At 39.0% G+C, this 22,611-nt stretch overlaps 1 protein-coding gene across 3 annotated transcripts in view; it reads left to right on the forward strand.

Annotated features, from left to right (window-relative positions):
* Positions 1–392: 392 nt before the first annotated feature.
* BTBD19 (BTB domain containing 19) overlaps positions 393–22,611 on the forward strand; it is a 72,960-nt gene continuing 50,741 nt past the window's right edge. Inside the window, exons 1-3 of one of the 3 annotated variants that reach the window (XM_058178929.1) lie at positions 393–633; positions 6,922–7,129; positions 9,667–9,720. In XM_058178929.1, the coding sequence (XP_058034912.1) occupies positions 542–633; positions 6,922–7,129; positions 9,667–9,720 (354 nt within the window). In that variant the 5' untranslated portion in view covers positions 393–541. The remainder of the gene's footprint in view (positions 634–6,921; positions 7,130–9,666; positions 9,721–22,611) is intronic. The other 2 variants (XM_058178927.1, XM_058178928.1) reach the window with 2 other exon arrangements.

Here is a 22,611-nt window from a genome sequence, read left to right on the forward strand (position 1 = left end):
GCATCTAATCTGATCTGATCTAATCTTCCTTAGCAGGAATTCCATCTCATTCCATGTACAGAGAAGTATTGTTTTAATTTTGTTAAAAAAATAGTTGGCAGTTAGATGACATCTCAGTTCCAAGCATGAGCTTTTTCCAAACATTGAGCTGGCTCTAAGCACAAAACCCACACATGCAATTTCCCCAGGTAAGGAGAAGAGCCTATTTGTTTTCTTTACAACAATCCAGACCCCTGGCTGGATGATTTCTCTGAGCCAGTTCTTGGGACTTCTGGTTTCTGCAAAAGCCTTTTCCTTCTATATTTTTGTGGTCCCTCCCACAACAGCTGGATATTAGGGCCTTGGCAGCTGCCTGTTGCCTAGCAACAAAAGTGTTGCTTTCGACTTCTTTGGCCTTTCTCTGCATTCCTGCCTTGCCGCTGAGGCTCCAGCCAGCCGTGTCGTTTCTCAGTATCACCGCGCTTGCAAGCAATAAACCAAAGCCAAGGAACCTCGGGCAAAGCCCCTGTGTTTGGCTGCCCTTCCCTGCCAGGGCCAACTTATGGCCACTGCCTCTGGCTCAGTTCTTCTGCTGGGGGATCCATCTGCTTTTGCTGCCGCCCTCAAGACTCTCATCAACAACCCCCAGTTCAGGTAAGCGTGCCAACCAATCTGCCTGCCTGCCTGCCTGCCTGCTTGCCTGCTGTGGGAATCAGCCTGAAGAACGGGCAGGGATGATCACATGACTGGGAAGGCAGTCAAGTCCATTCCATTAGGCTTGCTCGAAAAGTTCACTGCAGTATCACAAAGAAAGAAACAAGAGACGAATTTTGTGTGATTTTAAATCGTTTCCCTGACTTCGCATGCGGCAGTAAATGTGCTTGGTTCTTTGAATTTCCCCAGATCATAGCTACATGTCTGATTTGACAGAGAGTTTCTTTCCGGCCTATGTGGCTTCAGTTTATAAAAAAAAAAATCTGGGTTTGCAGTAAAATTGCATACAAAGGCGTTGTGGCCTTCTTTTCTTTGGGCCCTACTTTGATGAAAGCTTTTAGCTTTCGTCAAAGATTTTACTAAAACGAAACGACTGTTTCAAAGAAATGGAAGCCCTCCTTTCAAACTACTAGTTGATTTTGTAATCTTTCTAGTTGTAAGAAGGGAAGGGAAAGAGTGAGTCACATGACTGTTTTGAAAGAGTTGTCCTGTCTAGATAGATACAAAAAGATTTGGAATCGGATCATCCGTTTTGGAGACCATTGTGAGAAATGACAATGAAAGTCTCTCGTTACAAGTAAGCATTGTGAATTTTTTATTTTTATTTATTACATTTATATGCCATACATCTTGCCCAGATGTGACTCTTAAGTGGTTTACAACAGAGTAAAAGCAACAAGATAAAACATTAAAATATTAGGATCATAAATATTCACATTAAAATTAACAAAGGTAGCAAAGATGGGAGCAAGATATAAGCGGAATAAAGGTGGAAACTTCAGGAGTCCATTAACCACTCTAGTATGACACACTCCCAAGCCGGAGGGGGGGGCGGGATTTGCCAGAGCCAGATTTTTAAGGCCCCTATGGAAGGCCAGGAGGTGCAGGTCTTACCTAAAGGGGCGCAGTGTTCCAGACGGCAGGAGCCATAGAAGAAATGGATCTTTTCCCGATCCACCAGGTGGAATTCCTTGACTGATGGGGGATCTGCAGCGTGTCCCTTCTGCCTAGCATGGGTCAGGCAAGTCCATCCCATTGGAGTGAAATGATTCCTCAAGTAACCCAGACCCATGCAATAAAGGGTTTCTAAGTAATAACCAGCAGCTTGAATTGGACCCCAAAGCAATGGGCAACCAGTGCAGTTCATGCAACAATGGTATTACATAGGCCACGCTAGTGGCCCCTAAAACAGTCCACAAAGCTGCCTTCTGCACCAGCATTAGCTTCTGAATCCTCTTCAAAGGTAGCCACATGTAGAGCATGTTGCAGTAGTCCAGACGTGGAAATGCAGCATGAATGATTCGATCAGTGGTAAAATCCAAATTTTTTTACTACCGGTTCTGTGGATGTGGCTTGGTGGGTGTGGCTTGGTGGGCGTGGCAGGGGAAGGATATTGTAAAATCTCCATTCCCACCCCACTCTGGGGCCAGCCAGAGGTGGTATTTGCTGGTTCTCCAAACTACTCAAAATTTCCGCTACCAGTTCTTCAGAATCTGTCAGAACCTGCTGAATTTCACCCCTGGATTCAATGCACAGTTACATGAATTTATTGTTCATTGACAACCTAAAATATGAGAGTTAGCCCTCAAGTATTGTTGCTACTACTTTGTCCTAGATAATTATTGCAAGTCAATTTAACTACGGTGTGTTAAATTTGTAAACCCCTTTTATAATCTATTCACTGCACTTGTTCTTGACAGGAAAAAAATGTCTATAACCACAAGTGTCTGTGGGAAGAGGGTAAGTGGCAAAATGTGCCTTTTAATGTGACAAACTCTCGGTTTCTTAGGTACTTGAGGTAAAATTTAAAAGGGTGGCATTTTGATGATGCACATGTTGTCATTTTGATGCAATTGCTGCTGGAAACAGACACCTATAATTATAGTATCAAGATTTGACAAAACCAGCCAATACATTTTTCTTAAATGGGAATTTGATACAATGTTAGTATCCAGAAATCATTTATATGCCTTACTCTAAGTAGCAGACTTTTTCAGCAGAACAAGCTGGCCATTTAGAATAGAGAAAATACACATTATTGTATATTATCAACCTAGCTACTATGTTTGTAGTTTATTTAATAATTCCTGATGAAGGAAATCATGTAGTGTATTTATTGTGCTTAGTGTACTGTAGCATATTTTAATCTTGACTATGCCAGGATGTGATTTGATTTTGACTGATACAAAATTCAAAGGGAAAAGTAAATTATATATTATGGACACAAAATCATTGACCCAAAAACTTTTGAGATTATTTTGCAATATATTGCATATTGGTAATACCATTGTGTGATTAATGCTATTAACCCTAATATGTTAGATTTGGAATTAAAGTCATATCATAACGGCATAGACAGCCAATTATCTCTATAAGCTAAGAGGCTTATAACTAGACCTAGATTTGGGTTAAAAGTTACGTAGCTGAACTTCCTGTTTCTCTCTTTAACAGCGTATACAACAGGGTCAGCCATACACGCTGTATAATCCAACAGAAGAATGAAACATCAGTCTGTGGCAAAATCAAAGGCCAAAACTATGATCTAGTAAAGGCAGATGTTTTCAAGATATTCAATCTATTTAAAGCATTCAAGAGAATGACGATTAATATTGTTGAGAACCAACTGCTAATGCTAGAACATATATTGAATGTTCCCTTCCACATTTTGTCTTGCTTTTTTGAGCTATCTTGATCCATGTTTTCTGACTATATTCCAAACGGTGCTGCTGATGCAATGTTCAGATTGCACTGTCTGCTCTTCAGTTATCAATTATCCTCTATATGAGGATATTGTTTCTGTTATATGTTATCTAGTCTGGTGATATAGCTTTCATTGACTATGTATCACAAATAATCCAAGTTGCCTTTTTCAGGGAGAGCTGGCATAGAATACAAGACTCATTTCTATAAACTACAAATATTTATTAAGAAATCATATTATAGCTAACTTTGCTGAAAAGAAACTGCATTTTCTAACATGCTGAGTTGCAATATATTAGCAGTGAGAAAATGCATACTCATTGAACAACAATGCTGAATGGAGTATAGTTCTGTGAGTATCACACATAGTAGATAGTGTCTGTGACTTCATAAATTACAGTACAATATAGCTGCCATGTGCTAAATAAATTAATAAAGTGCAATATAATAATAAGTAGTAAACTTGTTTCAATGTTAGATGTTTCCAACAATGTAAATTACTAATATTAGCAAAGCTACTTGCTCTCTCTCCTTTATTATTTTTAATATATATATGTTTGGGTTCTACATCCTCAAAAGGAAAGTAACCCCCCACCCCCAATTTTAAATTGAAAAATAAACTTGTTCAATCTTGCTCCCTGTAGAAAGCTTGTCCAATTTTAATATGTGTGGAATTGGATAGTTAATGCTGGCTAGATGAAGACTACAATAAAATATAGATAACTCTTGGCTGATTTATATTATTCTACAATAGCTATTGATCTGGTGCAGCTAGAAATTAAGATAATTGTCTTGATTGAGTGATGTTCCATTTCCTAGAGAAATTAAAAACACTCCATTTTCTGGCCTCCAAAAGTGAGAAAGTCATTAGATAATGAAAAATAAAGCGAATGCCAAATAAATTACGGAAGATACTCCTGTAGTTATCTAAATTTACACCCATTACAGAGTGCTTTATCACTACATAATCTGGTAGAAATATCAAATTACATGTTCTTTATAATCTGGTGCAACAGATCATTTGAATCTAATGATCTTGAAATATATAACTGCCTGATCTGCAACACTGCTTGGAAAGCAGAAGTCAGTACATGAGGCTCTACTTATTAAATTAGTGAGGTTATTGCCTCATTTTTATTTTGCCCGTTTGCAGTGTGTTCTGACCTTGTTATATACACCCATTCCCACATGCTAATTTATTTAGGTTGAGAATTCATCTACCTCCTGACAAATGAAGTTGTCAACAATAGGGAAGAAAAATTTCTTGGAACTCTGACTCTTGGCAGAGATAGATTCCCAGAAGATATTAAAAAAAAAAATTAGAATCCCTCATTATCATTGATGCATGTCTCTTTGAAAGTGAGGCATTTTATTTGTGTCTTTTGACTGTCCAGGCAGTGTATAATAAACACCCACTAACACTTTTGTTTTTTCTCACCTTTTACTTTTTCAATAAATCCCCACATTCAGCAAGGTGTTATATACTCTGATTTTTTAATTTTTTAATTTTTTCTCTTATATCCATTCCTTCTGTTGGCCTTCTCCTTTTGAGTAAATTCTAGCCTTCCAGTACTATGTATCAATCATGAGTATTCTCCTATCAAGTTTTAATTATATCTGTCACATATTTATCTTTCTGAGAGAAGATAAATTTGTCTATTTCTCCCTGTTTATGCTCATGCTTTGCTGTTGAATTGTTTATGATCCTGTCAAATTCTGGCCTTCTGTTTCTCCCATTGTATTCTGGTTTTTTGGTCCTAATCTTTGACTGGATATTCTGTTTTGAGTTTTCCCACCCTCCATCTTTTATTCTATTTTAGTTCCTTGATGAGAGTAATAAAGCATCTGGCAAGAACTTTCTCCCCAGGTCCTATAATGCAAACTCTTCTTGCAGCCCCATCTACGTAGCCAGCAATTGACTGCTATGATTCTGTTTTCTCTTCTTATACTTTTACCCGCAGCTGAAATAACTGATACAAAATTACCTCTTTTATTTATTATTTGAATTTTTTAATCCAGTCTTTATTATTTTAACCCAAGACAGTGAACATACATAATACTCCTTCCTGGTCTGTTCCCCACAACACCTTTATGAGGTAAATTGGGCAGAGAGAGAGTGACTGCCCTGTCAACCAGCTGGCTTTCATACCTAAGAGAGGACTAGAACTCACAAGCTCCTGGTTTCTACTGTAGGCCAGCATTTTCACCATTCACTCTTCTACATATTTTCTGATTGGTCAAAAATCCCACAAAACTAATGGTTTGAAAAAATGTTAAGCCATTTTTCTCCTTGAAAGTCCTGAAGATCAGGATATGGAAGGCATAGTCAGATGCATCCCTGCAAATGGGGAAACCGATTAAAATTGCCATAAGCTTCATCATTAAAAAAAAGAGAAAGACCAAAGTGTTAGTTAATTACATAAATGAACAAGGCTCAGCAGTCAAACACGGTTGATGTTACAGGATCAGAGAAATCTAGAACTGCATTCAAGTACATCCTTGTGTCAATGTGCTCTTAGTTAGTAGTTTAGCCCTTGGTTTCACTTGCTTTACCAAAGGTCATCTGAATTCTTTATGTTGGCTCTCAAAAGGAGGCATCTATAGAAAAATGAGAAGACATTACCTTACAGATGACCCCCATCCCGTCAAAGACCTTGGAGTTTTCATGTCAAATGATCTAAGTGCCAAAGCCCACTGCAACTACATAGCAAAAAAAGCTCTAAGAGTTGTAAACCTAATTTTGCGTAGCTTCTTTTCCAAAAACACCACACTACTAACCAGAGCATATAAAACATTTGCTAGACCAATTCTAGAATACAGCTCGCCAGTTTGGAACCCTCACCACATCTCTGACATCAATACAATTGAACGTGTCCAGAAATATTTTACAAGAAGAGTTCTCCATTCCTCTGAAAACAACAAAATACCTTATCCCACCAGACTTGAAACCCTAGGCTTAGAAAACTTGGAACTCCGTCGCCTTCGACAAGACCTAAGCTTAACTCACAGAAACATCTATTGTAATGTCCTTCCTGTTAAAGACTACTTCAGCTTTAATTGCAATAATAATAGAGCAACTAATAGATTTAAACTTAATGTCAACCGCTTTAATCTAGATTGCAGAAAATATGACTTCTGTAACAGAATCATCAGCGCTTGGAATACTTTACCTGACTCTGTGGTCTCTTCCCATAATCCTAAAAGTTTTATCCAAAAACTTTCTACTATTGACCTCACCCCATTCCTAAGAGGACCATAAGGGGCGTGCATAAGCGCACAAACATGCCTACCGTTCCTGTCCTATTGTTTTTCTTTTCTTCTTCCTATATATATGCTTATACCTCCTTATATTTACCCATATATGTGTTTATTTACTATATAATCTTTTTGTATGATTCCTACATATATTGTTGTGACAAATAAAAAAATAAATAAAAATAAATAAAAATACAACAGGCTAAGAAGCTGAGCCATCTATATGGGAAACTGCTAGTTATACTGAGATTTGTGTGGTCTCTCTTTCCACAGTGATGTAACTTTTCTGGTTGGCAAAGAGAAGCAGAAAGTCTTTGCCCATCGCTGTCTACTCTCCACCCGCTGCCAAGTTTTCCATGCAATGCTAAGCCAGCCTGATGAGATGCAAGTCCCGCTGATCCTGAATCACATGCAGCCAGAAGTGTTCCTTACAGTCATTGAGTACCTGTACACCAATGGTGTCACTCTCAGCAATGTTACTGTAAGTATATTACTGGCTGGATTGGGCTTCTAGGGAAATGGAGGGCGGCATAATTAAAATTAGTCAGCAGTACTAATTTTATTAGTGCTGTATTTTTAATTTGTTTCTAAGATGAAATAGATGAATTTTGAAATCTTACCAGCTTTTTAGTGATGTATAAAAGCATTGGGTTTCTTTTCCTCTTTTCCTGATTTTGATTAATTCTGCAGTTTGGAAATCTGTTCATATTATGTAGTCTTTTCTAATTGTAAATTTGCTGTTTTATAATATTTTTTTTAAATTCAGTAACCCACCTTCAGTATAGATTTTTCCAGTATGACAGTGAGGTGTGTAGTAAACAGTTGATAATAAAAAATTAATGTGAAGATGATAATTTTAAAAAGGCCATGGTAAATTAGTGGCCTAGAAAAAAATCAGCTAGATATCCAAGTGGGTGACTGATCAATAAACTCTTTTAATCCACAGAATTGACAGCTAATACAGTTGCTCATGGCTCAATGCGCTAAGATTCTAGATGTGTCCAGATGGCACTTGTATTGTGCAACGTGTATGATTCATTGCCATATTTTCTTCGAACATGCAGAGAATCTTTTCTCCTTTTAGTTATCAGCCAAGTTTTATATCTCTCTAATTTTTTTTCTCCTAATGGAAATTATGCACTTACAGTCCCCTGATTTGCCATACACATCTGCATGCCCAACATTTTTAGTTTTTACTCTTGCTTTTGCTTCTACATGGTTATATTTTTCAGCTCTAGACTTCCAAAATACAATTTTATTACCTCATATCTGCTTATCTTTTCTCATTGGCTGTCCGTCTTCCCAAAAAAAGGGGGAAAAAATTCTGTTATATGTATGGCAAGTAACACAATCTATCCACAATTAGTATTTTTTTTAATTTAAAAAAGTATGCAAATGTGACAAAATAAAATAAAAATTAGAAGGAACAAACTATGTACAATCTGTATTGCAATTCCATAAACAACAACAACAAAACCTCCAATGACATAATGTGAATGAAGACTCAGTTTTGGAAGCAGCCTTTATGGTAGTGATATGTGAAATATAGAAGCATTAGTGTTTGCATTGAATTTCATCCATATTCATTTTAACAATTCTTAATATTTGAAGCAAATCTTTTCCATGGAATCTTGAATTGCAGAACCTTGAGTTCTAAAATCCTATCACCACTGCAGTATAGAGAAGCTGTTTGAAGATGCGAAGGAAGGATGTTTGTGCAGGAATGCTGGCTTAAGCAACTACTCTGAATAGCTTCCAGATAATAAGTCTTGTTGCTTAGCTTTTTGCTAATTTAACGTTGTTGGCAGCTACCCCAAAATCACTAACACAGTTCTGATATAAGAAAGCAGTAAAACGATTTTTGAATAACGGGTTCAAAACTACATTCAGTATATAAGACTGTCTTTCCCTTTACTAGCATGGAGGGAAAGTCTCTTGAATACAGAGACATTGTGATCTTAGTCAATCTGAAATTCCCTATTAAGCTGGCATTTAATTAATAACATTTAGTCTCTTCATTTGTACTGTGTAATTGTAGAAATACAACAACTTTATCTTTCCCACTATCAGTTGTGTCATCTGGGAAGCCCACTTTTATAGAGGACTTTTCTGCAATAGAAAATCCTTTTTGGATGAAGATGACCATCCATAGGGGCCATGGAATTGATGTTGGGTTTGGGGGCAGATATTATTTTTACAAGTGTGGAAGATATGATATCCGATTCATTATCCTGGATCTCTCTTTCTGCTTTTGTTAATAGTGACTAGTTTCACTTATTGGAAAGAAAAAGGCACATTTTCTCATTATGTGCCAAAAGTAGTATCAAGATGATTATCTCAATGTATACCAATTCTCCTTACAAAGTTTTTTTTATCTCAGATTTCCTTCCCTTGGTTTTCAATATTTACAAGAAACTTCAGAGTGAGTTATCCAGAATTACAGAATACGAAGTCATTAGTATGCACTTCTGAAATCACCAAGGCCCTATAAATTCAAATATTCTTTTACAAATCAGAAAATAGAATGTATCATTAAATCTGCTTCATCTACCATTTTTTCTGTTTACTAGAGGAGCTGAATGAATATGCAAATTAAAATCTGCAGATGTTATCTTAAAATAGAGATGGGCAATTTGTGTCTCATTATATTTTGTTGAGTTACAGCTTCCATCAAGCCAGCATATTAATTGCTGAGGAATTATGAAAGTTGCAGGTTTTTTCCCTTTCTTTTAAAAAATGATCATACAGTTAGAAAGAATGCATAGTGGGCAGAGATAATGACTTCCAACAATCCTGAAGGTATCAGTCTGAATATTGTGTTAACAATATACAACATTTCTGAGAAGATCAAAATAAACACTAAAAAGGCTCAAAACATGATGAAATCACATAGAAACTGTTCATGCTGCTGGAAAGTTAGAAAATAAAAAAGTTTAGGTACCGTACATTTTTTTATCTTTGACAAGATAAAGGATGTCGCTTATTACAAAATATTTGCCTTATTCATTTTATCTGCAGGCCCTTGAGGTTTTGACTTCATCCATTCAATATGGGTTAAATGACCTCAGAAAGGTAAGGATCTCACACTGCAGTTTATGAATCCTGATCTAGGATTTTATAATTATGGAAGTATGTGCTATGTAGTTAGTGCAAGCTGTAGATACTGGCTTATTTGATTCAAAGACTGCAAGATCTATATTCTTCTATTACTTTAGACACTTTGCTATTCTAGATTGGACAACAGATCATTTAACCCAGATTCTTGAGATCCCTACTCATATAGAAGTAATGAAATGGTAAGACTCTACCATTCCTCACTATAAAAGAGAAACCTTGTCAGTACAGCAGAGGTGGGATTCACTTACCTTCCCTACCAGTTCACAAATGTGAGTGCACATGCCACCTCTGCACATGTGCACAGCTTTCTGTGCATGCCCATTGGTCGCGCATTATATCTGGGCGGTTGGGCGGAGCCTCCCGCAGTCGTCATTACCGGTTCGTGCGATCCGGAGAGAACTGGCTGAATCCCACCAATGCAGTACAGTATTGATATTGGCAGGACAGAACTACATATTGATTCAGTTCATAATCAAAACGTTCTGTCCTGCTACTTTTCTCCCTTAGTTTTGTCTGTTATCAAGGTATGTTATCCTGCTATCTTCTTGAAAGCCTAAGAAAACATTAAGTAAATTATTATAGTTTTGTAAGTGAATGGCGGAAAGAAAATAATTATAGCAGTTACTAGCAGTAGTAAAGCGAGCTGATTTAATTAAATTAAGAGCTTTTTCTCACTTGAACCCAATTGTGGCAAACATCTGTCATGGGAACATTTTTGTTTTATCTCCTGATTGGTTTTATCAGCTCAGATTTGGTACTGATAGGAAGAGTTCTATCGTTTTATCAGCTCAGATTTGGTACTGATAGGAAGAGTTCTGTCCCCTTTCATCTTTTATCCCCAGAGCATTGAGTGGAGCAACCTTAAGTTATCTTTAGCAATATGGGTGGACCCCATATTATAGCACCTTCCAAGGGTGCTCTCAAGTCATTCAAAGACAGGTTTTGTCACTTGTTATCTCAAGGAGGATAGATGATCCCAGTGACTTGAAACAGAGGCAATCTAAGCCAGATATGGGACTTGGAATTTCACACTATTATCCTTTTCTGCTAGCTAAAGAATAGTAGGATATCACTTCTACTCAGCATTGGAAGAAATGAGGGAGGGGGAGGGAGAGAGAGAGAGATTTATATCCTCTCTTGGGTTTTGAACTTGCTTCCTGCTCCTGTAGCAAGGGTATGTATTCTGATTGGTTGTCAGACTCCCAGGGGGCCATGCAGAGTTAACTTTATAGGCTGTCTTGAGTCCCAGGCTTGCTGAGCGATGCAATCTTCCCAGGTGCCATCTGGTGAGATGGGTAGAGGACTAATCCCATTATGTCCTGAGGGTGAAGGTCTTTTGTTTTGTAGATAAACTGGCCCAGCCTTTTGTCTTGTAGATAGGTTGGCACCAAAATATCTGCTGGGGGGGGGCAGGGAGCTGAGGCTCTGAGTTTATGTCTTTAGAAACATTTTCTCCTTTAGGGAAAATATAATATTCTGCCTTTTTAATATTTCCTAGAATATTTCATTCTTCTAGGAGAAGGGTGGGTGCTAACTTTCTACATCAGCATGGGGAAAGGCCTCTTATTAAGTGGAAGCCAAGTAAGGACTGCATTTAGAAGATATAAGATCTAATGGTGGAGTTTAAACTGGGCCTTCATTATATCTTGATTTTTCATTAATTGGAATTTACATACCATTTGTCAAAACTCAGTACTTCTGAGTTAATTATTTGAAGTTTTGTGTATTGAAAATGTATTGCTTTTGTCACTGATATCAAGGAACCTGGGGAATTGTTGTGGGAACAGCATTAGAGAATTCCTATAATCTAAATGAAAATTAGAATTTCTACTTTGGAAACTGATAATCCCCTATATATATATGTGCACACACACAAATTAACTGTCGGTGACTTGGAGGAAGCAGCATATATTGGGTACTTCCAGATTTGCATCAGTTATCTAAAACCAACAGCAACTGTCACATTGTTGGTGGCACCACTGAGCTTTGGCACGGCAGGTGCTGTTTAACACAGGAACTGCTGACATTGTAGAACTCTGTTCTCATGACTTCATTAACATCTGTCCTATTTAGACAAATCTAATTTGGATAATTCCTATTATGTGGAGGCTTTGTGTCTCCATTTGGTTTGTTTCTATTTTGGACAAAAATCCATGTTCTCCTTCCAAGTGTTTAGTTCTAGATCTTCTTTCTTTAAACCCTCAGCTACATTTAGCCAGTTTCCTGACAACTAGACAATCGGCTTCTTTTCCTTTCCCTTTCTCTTTTTTCTTTCCCATGTTTACACAATTCCAATTATAACATTTATATTTACTGGAATTGTGATTATTTTGTTTGTACAAATTTATTGAATTATGTGTCGCGATGAAATATAGTCCATGTGAGCTAGCCATCTCTTTGATCTTCCACTTCTGGCCTATTGGAATTTCACACACACACCCTCTTAAATTAGCATTTAATATCAGAAGTTTAAACTTTCCTGGGAGTAATCTGAAGGAAGCACTTAAATACTGGCCTTTTCTTAGATACTGACTAATCTCCTTCATAATAGTTGTTATGGTTTGCTTTGAATATTTTACAGTGTTCTATATTTGGTTCTTTTCCATCCTAAGCATCATTTTCAGTAGACCAAACAAAGGTCAGTGGGAATACGGTTACAAACATTGAGTGTTCTTGTTTCTCATTTTAACCCACGGAAAAAGATATGGTCTCCCTCCTGCCCCCCCATAGGGCAACTTCAGAAGAAAACTTTTATGCTGTCTATAATGATACTAGGTGGGATGCTACTGCACAGCAGGAATGGGACTTTTTTGTTTTTTTGCCAAATCATACGCTGGCTGAGTATTCACAAATAGTATCAATTTTAATCTGTTGGCACTCACTGGGTGTTGTACAGTGGAATAGTGCTTGTTCTCATGTGCCTTGTTAACCCAATTGTCTAGTCAGGGGGGACCAGTCTTTCTTATATTAACCTCATCATGCTTTTTCTTATTTATTTATTTTTTATTTATTTATTTTGTCACAACAATATACAGTATGTAGGTATCATACAAAAAGATTATATAGCATATAAACACATATATGAGTAAATATTAGGAGGTATAAGCATATATATATATATAGGAAGAAGAAAAGAAAAACAATAGGACAGGAACAGTAGGCACGTTTGTGCGCTTATGCACGCCCCTTATGGTCCTCTTAGGAATGGGGTGAGGTCAATATCTGGTGCCATTTCTATGGAATCAGGTTCAGTCAGTTCTATAACTTGAGCAAATTTTCAAAAGATAGCGATATTAAAAATGTTTCTTTCTTATGGGCCTTTGTTAATCTGCTTTAAATAATACTTTTATGCAGCAACGTATTAAGCATTTAATGTTGTTTTTGATGGTTATTTTAAATCATATGGACCATTCAGATTACTGAGGCTATTGTGATTTCAAATTGGATGATAGTGAGATTGTGCCTTTTGATATTATGTTCTACTGTTTTGTTCTGCTAAAGGGAACAAAGTAGATGCTCCTGTATAACTATAGTTATAGATGCATTTAATGAAAAATTGAACATATACTGGCAATATAACTGCAGGAGGGAAAAAAGAAACCAGTATTAATTCATGCCCTCATTTGCAAAAACCTGGAGAAAATTACTGTATTTTGGGGGGGGGGGATAAGACACGCTTCCCCCCCAAAAAAAGTGGGTGGAAATGTCTGTGCGTCTTATAGAGCGAATGTTTCCAAAGCCCCCCCAGCCCCCCCCCCCCTTCAGCCTCTGCCTTCCAGCAATTTGCCTCCTTGCAACAAACAGCAAACAGCCTGGTCAGCTTCAGCACAGCCTGATTTAGCATGAGCGGGTTGATTGGCAGTTGGATCGGCCTCTCGGAATACTGCCTATCAGCTGTTCCAGGATGCAGGGATTGCCGCCACCCATTGCCACTGTCACCACCCATTGCCGCAGCTTCCTGTTGCTGCCTTCGCATGCCCTATTTTCAGCCTCCACGTCCCCCATTTTCCACCCTGCTCCAGGCAGTGGGGATAGGTGGTAGTGCAATGATCCCTGCCGCCTGGAACAGGCCAAAACAGGATGTGGAGGCCAAAAATGGGGCAATGAGGTGGCAATAGGTGGCAGCAATCCTCACCTAGAACAACTAATAGGTGGATAGATATTTTTTCTTGTTTTCCATCCTAAGCATCATTTTCAGTAGACCAAACAAAGGTCAGTGGGAATACGGTTACAAACATTGAGTGTTCTTGTTTCTCATTTTAACCCACGGAAAAAGATATGGTCTCCCTCCTGCCCCCCCATAGGGCAACTTCAGAAGAAAACTTTTATGCTGTCTATAATGATACTAGGTGGGATGCTACTGCACAGCAGGAATGGGACTTTTTTGTTTTTTTGCCAACTCATACGCTGGCTGAGTATTCACAAATAGTATCAATTTTAATCTGTTGGCACTCACTGGGTGTTGTACAGTGGAATAGTGCTTGTTCTCATGTGCCTTGTTAACCCAATTGTCTAGTCAGGGGGGACCAGTCTTTCTTATATTAACCTCATCATGCTTTTTCTTATTTATTTATTTTTTATTTATTTATTTTGTCACAACAATATACAGTATGTAGGTATCATACAAAAAGATTATATAGCATATAAACACATATATGAGTAAATATTAGGAGGTATAAGCATATATATATATATAGGAAGAAGAAAAGAAAAACAATAGGACAGGAACAGTAGGCACGTTTGTGCGCTTATGCACGCCCCTTATGGTCCTCTTAGGAATGGGGTGAGGTCAATATCTGGTGCCATTTCTATGGAATCAGGTTCAGTCAGTTCTATAACTTGAGCAAATTTTCAAAAGATAGCGATATTAAAAATGTTTCTTTCTTATGGGCCTTTGTTAATCTGCTTTAAATAATACTTTTATGCAGCAACGTATTAAGCATTTAATGTTGTTTTTGATGGTTATTTTAAATCATATGGACCATTCAGATTACTGAGGCTATTGTGATTTCAAATTGGATGATAGTGAGATTGTGCCTTTTTGATATTATGTTCTACTGTTTTGTTCTGCTAAAGGGAACAAAGTAGATGCATCTGTATAACTATAGTTATAGATGCATTTAATGAAAAAATGAACATATACTGGCAATATAACTGCAGGAGGGAAAAAAGAAACCAGTATTAATTCATGCCCTCATTTGCAAAAACCTGGAGAAAATTACTGTATTTTGGGGGGGGGGGATAAGACACGCTTCCCCCCCAAAAAAAGTGGGTGGAAATGTCTGTGCGTCTTATAGAGCGAATGTTTCCAAAGCCCCCCCCCCAGCCCCCCCCCCCTTCAGCCTCTGCCTCCCAGCAATTTGCCTCCTTGCAACAAACAGCAAACAGCCTGGTCAGCTTCAGCACAGCCTGATTTAGCATGAGCGGGTTGATTGGCAGTTGGATCGGCCTCTCGGAATACTGCCTATCAGCTGTTCCAGGATGCAGGGATTGCCGCCACCCATTGCCACTGTCACCACCCATTGCCGCAGCTTCCTGTTGCTGCCTTCGCATGCCCTATTTTCAGCCTCCACGTCCCCCATTTTCCACCCTGTTCCAGGCAGTGGGGATAGGTGGTAGTGCAATGATCCCTGCCGCCTGGAACAGGCCAAAAACAGGATGTGTGGAGGCCAAAAATGGGGCACGCGGAGGTGGCAATAGGTGGCGGCAGCAATCCCTGCGGCCTAGAACAACTAATAGGTGGATAGATATTTTTTTCTTGTTTTCCTTCCCAGAAGCTAGGTGTGTCTTATAGTCCGGAGCGTCTTATAGTCCAAAAAATACAGTAATATCCCCCTGGACTAAACAAACAACTCCAGTTTATTATGGCATCCATTAGGAATATGGATAGATGCTATATTCACAAAAGAAACCAGCATGGATGCATAAAGAACTATCTGACAAATTGAAAGACAAAAAGGACAAATATAAAAAGTGGAAAGAGGGGCAAATAACTAAGGCAGAATATCAGCAAATAGCCCGAGCCTGTAAAAATGAAGTGAGGAAAGCTAAGGCTCACAATGAACAAAGGCTAGCGACAAAAGTAAAAAATAATAAAAAAAGCTTCTTCCAACATGTTAAAAACAAGAAAAAAGTCAAGGAAACAATTGGCCCATTGCTGGGAGAAAGTGGAAAGAAGATGACAAGCAACAGGGAGAAAGCAGATCTACTTAACTCATATTTTGCATCTGTCTTTACAAAAAAGGAAAAAACAATCCAACCTATCAAAAACAGCACTACAAAAAACAGATTAGAAACACAAGTTAAAATAGGGAAGAAAATGGTAAGTGAACACCTGTCTACCCTAGACGAGTTCAAATCACCAGGACCGGATGGATTACACCCCAAGGTTCTCAAGGAACTGGCAGACGTGATCTCAGAACCACTGAACTATATCTTTCAAAGATCCTGGAGCACAGGGGAGCTGCCAGAGGACTGGAAAAGAGCTGATGTAGTTCCCATCTTCAAAAAGGAAAAAAAACAGATCCAGGAAACTACAGACCTATCAGTCTGACCTCAATACCGGGGAAGATTCTGGAAAAGATAATCAAGCAACGAATCACCGAACACCTAGAAGCAAACAAAGTAATAACCAAAAGCCAACATGGGTTTGTCAAAAACAGATCATGCCAGACTAATCTTATCGCATTCTTTGACAAAATGACAAAATTAGTAGACCAGAGGAATGCTGTTGATATAATTTACTTGGACTTCAGTAAAGCATTTGATAAAGTAGACCATAACCTACTACTAGATAAAGTAGAAAATGTGGGTTAGACAGCACCACCACCAGATGGATTCGTAACTGGCTGACCAACCGCACTCAACGTGTAGTCCTCAACGGAACTACATCCACATGGAGGGAAGTATGCAGTGGAGTACCCCAAGGCTCTGTTTTAGGCCCAGTACTCTTCAACATCTTCATCAATGACTTGGACGAGGGATAGATGGGAACTCATCAAATTTGCAGATGACACCAAGCTGGCAGGAATAGCCAACACTCCAGAAGATAGGCTCAAGTTACAGAAAGATCTTGACAGACTTGAACATTGGGCGCTATCTAACAAAATGAAATTCAACAGTGAAAAAGTAAGGTTCTACATTTAGGCCAAAAACAGGATGTGTGGAGGCCAAAAATGGGGCACGCGGAGGTGGCAATAGGTGGCGGCAGCAATCCCTGCGGCCTAGAACAGCTAATAGGTGGATAGATATTTTTTTCTTGTTTTCCTTCCCACAAGCTAGGTGTGTCTTATAGTCCGGAGCGCCTTATAGAGCGAATGTTTCCAAAGCCCCCAGCCCCCTTCAGCCTCTGCCTCCCAGCAATTTGCCTCCTTGCAACAAACAGCAAACAGCCTGGTCAGCTTCAGCACAGCCTGATTTAGCATGAGCGGGTTGATTGGCAGTTGGATCGGCCTCTCGGAATACTGCCTATCAGCTGTTCCAGGATGCAGGGATTGCCGCCACCCATTGCCGCAGCTTCCTGTTGCTGCCTTCGCATGCCCTATTTTCAGCCTCCACGTCCCCCATTTTCCACCCTGCTCCAGGCAGTGGGGATAGGTGGTAGTGCAATGATCCCTGCCGCCTGGAACAGGCCAAAAACAGGATGTGTGGAGGCCAAAAATGGGGCACGCGGAGGTGGCAATAGGTGGCGGCAGCAATCCCTGCGGCCTAGAACAGCTAATAGGTGGATAGATATTTTTTTCTTGTTTTCCTTCCCAGAAGCTAGGTGTGTCTTATAGAGCGAATGTTTCCAAAGCCCCCAGCCCCCTTCAGCCTCTGCCTTCCAGCAATTTGCCTCCTTGCAACAAACAGCAAACAGCCTGGTCAGCTTCAGCACAGCCTGATTTAGCATGAGCGGGTTGATTGGCAGTTGGATCGGCCTCTCGGAATACTGCCTATCAGCTGTTCCAGGATGCAGGGATTGCCGCCACCCATTGCCACTGTCACCACCCATTGCCGCAGCTTCCTGTTGCTGCCTTCGCATGCCCTATTTTCAGCCTCCACGTCCCCCATTTTCCACCCTGCTCCAGGCAGTGGGGATAGGTGGTAGTGCAATGATCCCTGCCGCCTGGAACAGGCCAAAAACAGGATGTGTGGAGGCCAAAAATGGGGCACGCGGAGGTGGCAATAGGTGGCGGCAGCAATCCCTGCGGCCTAGAACAGCTAATAGGTGGATAGATATTTTTTTCTTGTTTTCCTTCCCAGAAGCTAGGTGTGTCTTATAGTCCAAAAATACAGTAATATCCCCTGGACTAAACAAACAACTCCAGTTTATTATGGCATCCATTAGGAATATGGATAGATGCAGTGAGTACCCCAAGGCTCTGTTTTAGGCCCAGTACTCTTCAACATCTTCATCAATGACTTGGACGAGGGATAGATGGGAACTCATCAAATTTGCAGATGACACCAAGCTGGCAGGAATAGCCAACACTCCAGAAGATAGGCTCAAGTTACAGAAAGATCTTGACAGACTTGAACATTGGGCGCTATCTAACAAAATGAAATTCAACAGTGAAAAAGTAAGGTTCTACATTTAGGCCAAAAACAAAATGCACCAGTACCGTATATGTGGTACCTTGCTCAATAGTAGTACCTGTGAGAGGGATCTTGGAGTCCTAGTGGATAACCATCTAGATATGAGCCAGCAGTGTGCAGCAGCTGTTAAAAAGCCAACACAGTTCTGGGCTGCATAAACAGAGGATAGAATCAAGATCACGTGAAGTGCTAGTACCACTTTATAATGCCTTGGTAAGGCCACACTTGGAATATTGCATCCAGTTTTGGTCGCCACGATGTAAAAAAGATGTTGAGACTCTAGAAAGAGTGCAGAGAAGAGCAACAAAGATGATTAGGGGACTGGAGGATAAAACATATGAAGAACGGTTGCAGGAACTGGGTATGTCTAGTTTAACAAAAAGAAGGACCAGGGGAGACATGATAGCAGTGTTCCAATATCTCAGGGGCTGCCACAGAGAAGTGGGAGTTGGGCTGTTCTCCAGAGCACCTGAGGGTAGAACAAGAAGCAATGGGTGGAAACTGATCAAGGAAAGAAGCAACTTAGAACTAAGGAGAAATTTCCTGACAGTTAGAACAATTAATAAGTGGAACGACTTGCCTTCAGAAGTTGTGAATGCTCCAACACTGGAAATTTTTAAGAAAATGTTGGATAACCATCTGACTGAGATGGTGTAGGGTTTCCTGCCTGGGCAGGGGGTTGGACTAGAAGGCCTCCAAGGTCCCTTCCAACTCTGATGTTATGTTATGTTATGTTATGTTATATTAAAGTACTAAAACAACTATTGGGGCATATAATCCAAGCTACCTGAAGACATTGGTGCTTCATTCTGTTTCCCTTGTCAAGTTCTTTTTTTTTTTTTTTGGTTTACATTTATATCCCGCCCTTCTCCGAAGACTCAGGGCGGCTTACAGTGTGTAAGGCAATAGTCTCATTCTATTTGTATATTTACAAAGTCAACTTATTGCCCCCCCAACAATCTGGGTCCTCATTTTACCTACCTTATAAAGGATGGAAGGCTGAGTCAACCTTTGACCTGGTGGGACTCGAGCCTGTAGTAATTGTAATTGCAGGCAACTGTGTGTTAATAACAGGCTTCTTACAGCCTGAGCCACGCGGCCCTAGTTCTGAGAGATAAAATGTAATTATGCAATTTCATCTGCAGGTGAAAAAAATTCATTCCATTTGCAAGAACTCTGAGATCAGAGCCAAGTATTCCTTACCTGCTTTTCTCTATGCTTTCTGTTCCAGACATTAATAGCCAGCATTTGGATGCTTAAAATATGTCAGCTAATATACAGCTGACAGTATACATGTTCAAGTGATTGTACAGTTATATTAACCATCCTATTTTCAATAAACAATAACTACCAGAAAGGAGAAAAATAAACTATTCTGGGAATAGGAATCCATGGTTTCTGAATGGCTTGGCATTGAATTGCAGAATATACCCTGGAGTTACCCTGCTAGCTCAAATTATTTATATCCTATGTCAGTGTATTGCACTTAGAGATGGCACTATGGAACTCAAGACTGTTAGCTCTCTTTTTATATACATAAAGGATATATTTCCCTTTTTCTACTTAAGATATATTAAAGCAACATATTATGTATATCTTAGTGTTAAAACTAACTCTCGTGGAGATTTCTGGGGAAACATAAAATATTCTGGACTTTTTTGTTATTACAAGTAAGAATATACATAGGTTTAGAAACATGGCATGTATTAATAAGATATTTACATGTGAAAATGCATCTAAAGATAGTACTTTAACTGGCCGTGTTAATTGTTGATTTTTTGTATGTGTGTGTGTTTATATATATAGCTAGACATATTTTCTCAAATCTGTAACAGCATGAGATTATTCAGAATTTCTCTTTCCTCTGAAGAGGGGTAAACGTGTGTTCCCAGAAATAACATAGCAACAAAGACTCATAAAAGGATGGGAAAGCTGGATGAGGGAGAACTAGGTCTTGACTAGTAACACAAATTAGTGGCTTTTGGAGGGACTTTCTTTCTTTGGAAGAGAATAGAAGGAAAATCATGGAAACAAACAAGGGAGAAGTGACAGCTGGCTACGGACATAAACTTATCCATCTGCTCTCCGCAGGTTTAAAAGCCTAGCCCTAGGCATTGTTCCCTGGGGAGTTGTCATAACTGTCATTTCCTTGCTGACTTGGTGATCCAAGAATAGCCTTATGTGACCATCAGGAGTTTCCCAACTGATACAAGTATCTTGGAATGTGGGAGTAGCAGGAAACTACATTTGGATGAGCACATCCATAGAACACAAGGCAGTTCACAAAGGCTAACTAAGAAGGAATTAATGTCATGATCCTGGCAATTAGGAGGAAGTATTGTGTCTAGAATGTGGGAATTCTTGGAGATTAAACAAAAGGAAAAAAAAGATTTAGAAAATATATGATGGTACGAACTTGAAGATTTTGCACAGTATTGTAATGCAGATATTTAAAAAATTGTGTGGGAATAAAAAAAAATGGGATAATAGAATCTGCAACAAGGAGAGACAAAAGTAGAATTTGATAATTGTAAAGATTGCAGGAGAAGAGCCATGTTGGTTTGTGGTAGCCAAAATCAGAAGAAGTCTGATGCCATTTTTTCAGTCAAACCAATTTTATTAAAAGGCATCAGCTTTTGTGAACTACAGCAGAAATGAGTACTAAAATGAAGTAGAATTTAAACTGGAATGATAGTGGGATAAAGGAGGAAGAAGACAGTGTGGTTATGTCCATGCGAGTTATTGGTGAATCAGATCGTAAATATCTTATCAATTAACAACTGTAAATTGTTAAAACCTACTGTGTTTGTCCAGATTTTCTAAGAAAGCCTAAACCTTTTGATGTATAGGAACTCAGCAGTCTCTTGTTGAATATTGTTGGTGAAGTTTTTTTGTTCCATAGTAGTTGTTCCGAGATCTGTAATGGAGCATCTGGAGAGATTAAAATGCTTTGCTATAATTTTATTTTTGTTCTGAGTTCTGATGTCAAACTTGGATCTATCTATTAATTCGTTTATGCAAACTCTGGCATGTTTGTCACTTGTATCAAGTTAAATCCTATATCATTTTAGCTACTCCTTGTATCCGATAAAATGAGCACTTTAAATACTTTTATGCTAAAATACATTATCAGACTACTCTCTAATTGTAAATATGTCCAGAGGTGGCCCACTCTAGCTCCAGGATATCCCATATGTATACGTTCCAAAAATGTTGCTTCTTAAAATTCAATTTCTTTCACTTATAAATAGTTTTCAAAATAGCCATACTGATACCAGGTAGCAACTACCATACTGCAGCTTTATTATATCTTTCTGATTCAACCTTTCCAGCCCCCCGCCCCCACACCCCCGAGTTAAATAAACAAGAGCTGAAATGTTTGCACAGTTTGTTTAATTCCAGAGGGATTGAAGTTTCCCAGAAACTCCAACTCTATCTCATTGTATAGATTCAGCATTTTGTAACTACATAAGTAAGCAAATCCTTATCTGAAGATAAGTGAATATACTTTGGCAAGACAATGTAGTGTTTCTAAATGTAAAAGAACAAATTGAGGACACATTGATTTTTTTTACTACCAGTTTAATAAAAATGGGAGTAGCATGATACCAACAGCTGGTCCTGCCGTTGAGCATTGGTGAGTGCTTTGGAAAGGACACGAGAAACAGGTTTGCGGTTTGTTGTAATCAAATACTTCAATAGCTCTTCAACAGAAAGGAGTCAGCCAGTCAAATGAAATATCATACATTAAATAAATCACAAGAACCAGCACTGAAGCATTAAATCAATTATCAGTCACATTTATAGGTCATAATTTATTAGGCAAAAAAATCCTTGCCAGCTAATTTGAAGTCATGTTCCATTTTTCAGGGCCAGCTGGATAGAAAGTACGAAACTATAGGGCAGGATGGTATGTATCAGGCTACAGTATTTGTTGGCCAGTATCATATTGGCTGGAGGTGATAGGAGTTGTTACCTGCAACCAAAGACTTCTAGGGTGGGAGTCAGAGGTGGTTTCAGCAGGTTTTGAGTAGTTCGGAGAACCGGTAGTAAAAATTCTGACTGGCCCCATCCCCACCTATTCTCTGCCTCCCAAGTCCCAGCTGATCGGGAGGGAATGGAGATTTTGCAATAACCTTCCCCTGCCATGCCCACTAAGCCATGCCCACCCAGCCATGCCATGCCCACCAAGCCAAGCCCACAGAACCAGTAGTAAAAAATTTTGAAACCCATTCCTGGTGGGAGTAAACTATCTCGTATGATGGACTT

The sequence above is a fragment of the Ahaetulla prasina genome, chromosome 3 (genome assembly GCF_028640845.1).
Source record: "Ahaetulla prasina isolate Xishuangbanna chromosome 3, ASM2864084v1, whole genome shotgun sequence".
Taxonomy (NCBI): Eukaryota; Metazoa; Chordata; class Lepidosauria; order Squamata; family Colubridae; genus Ahaetulla; species Ahaetulla prasina.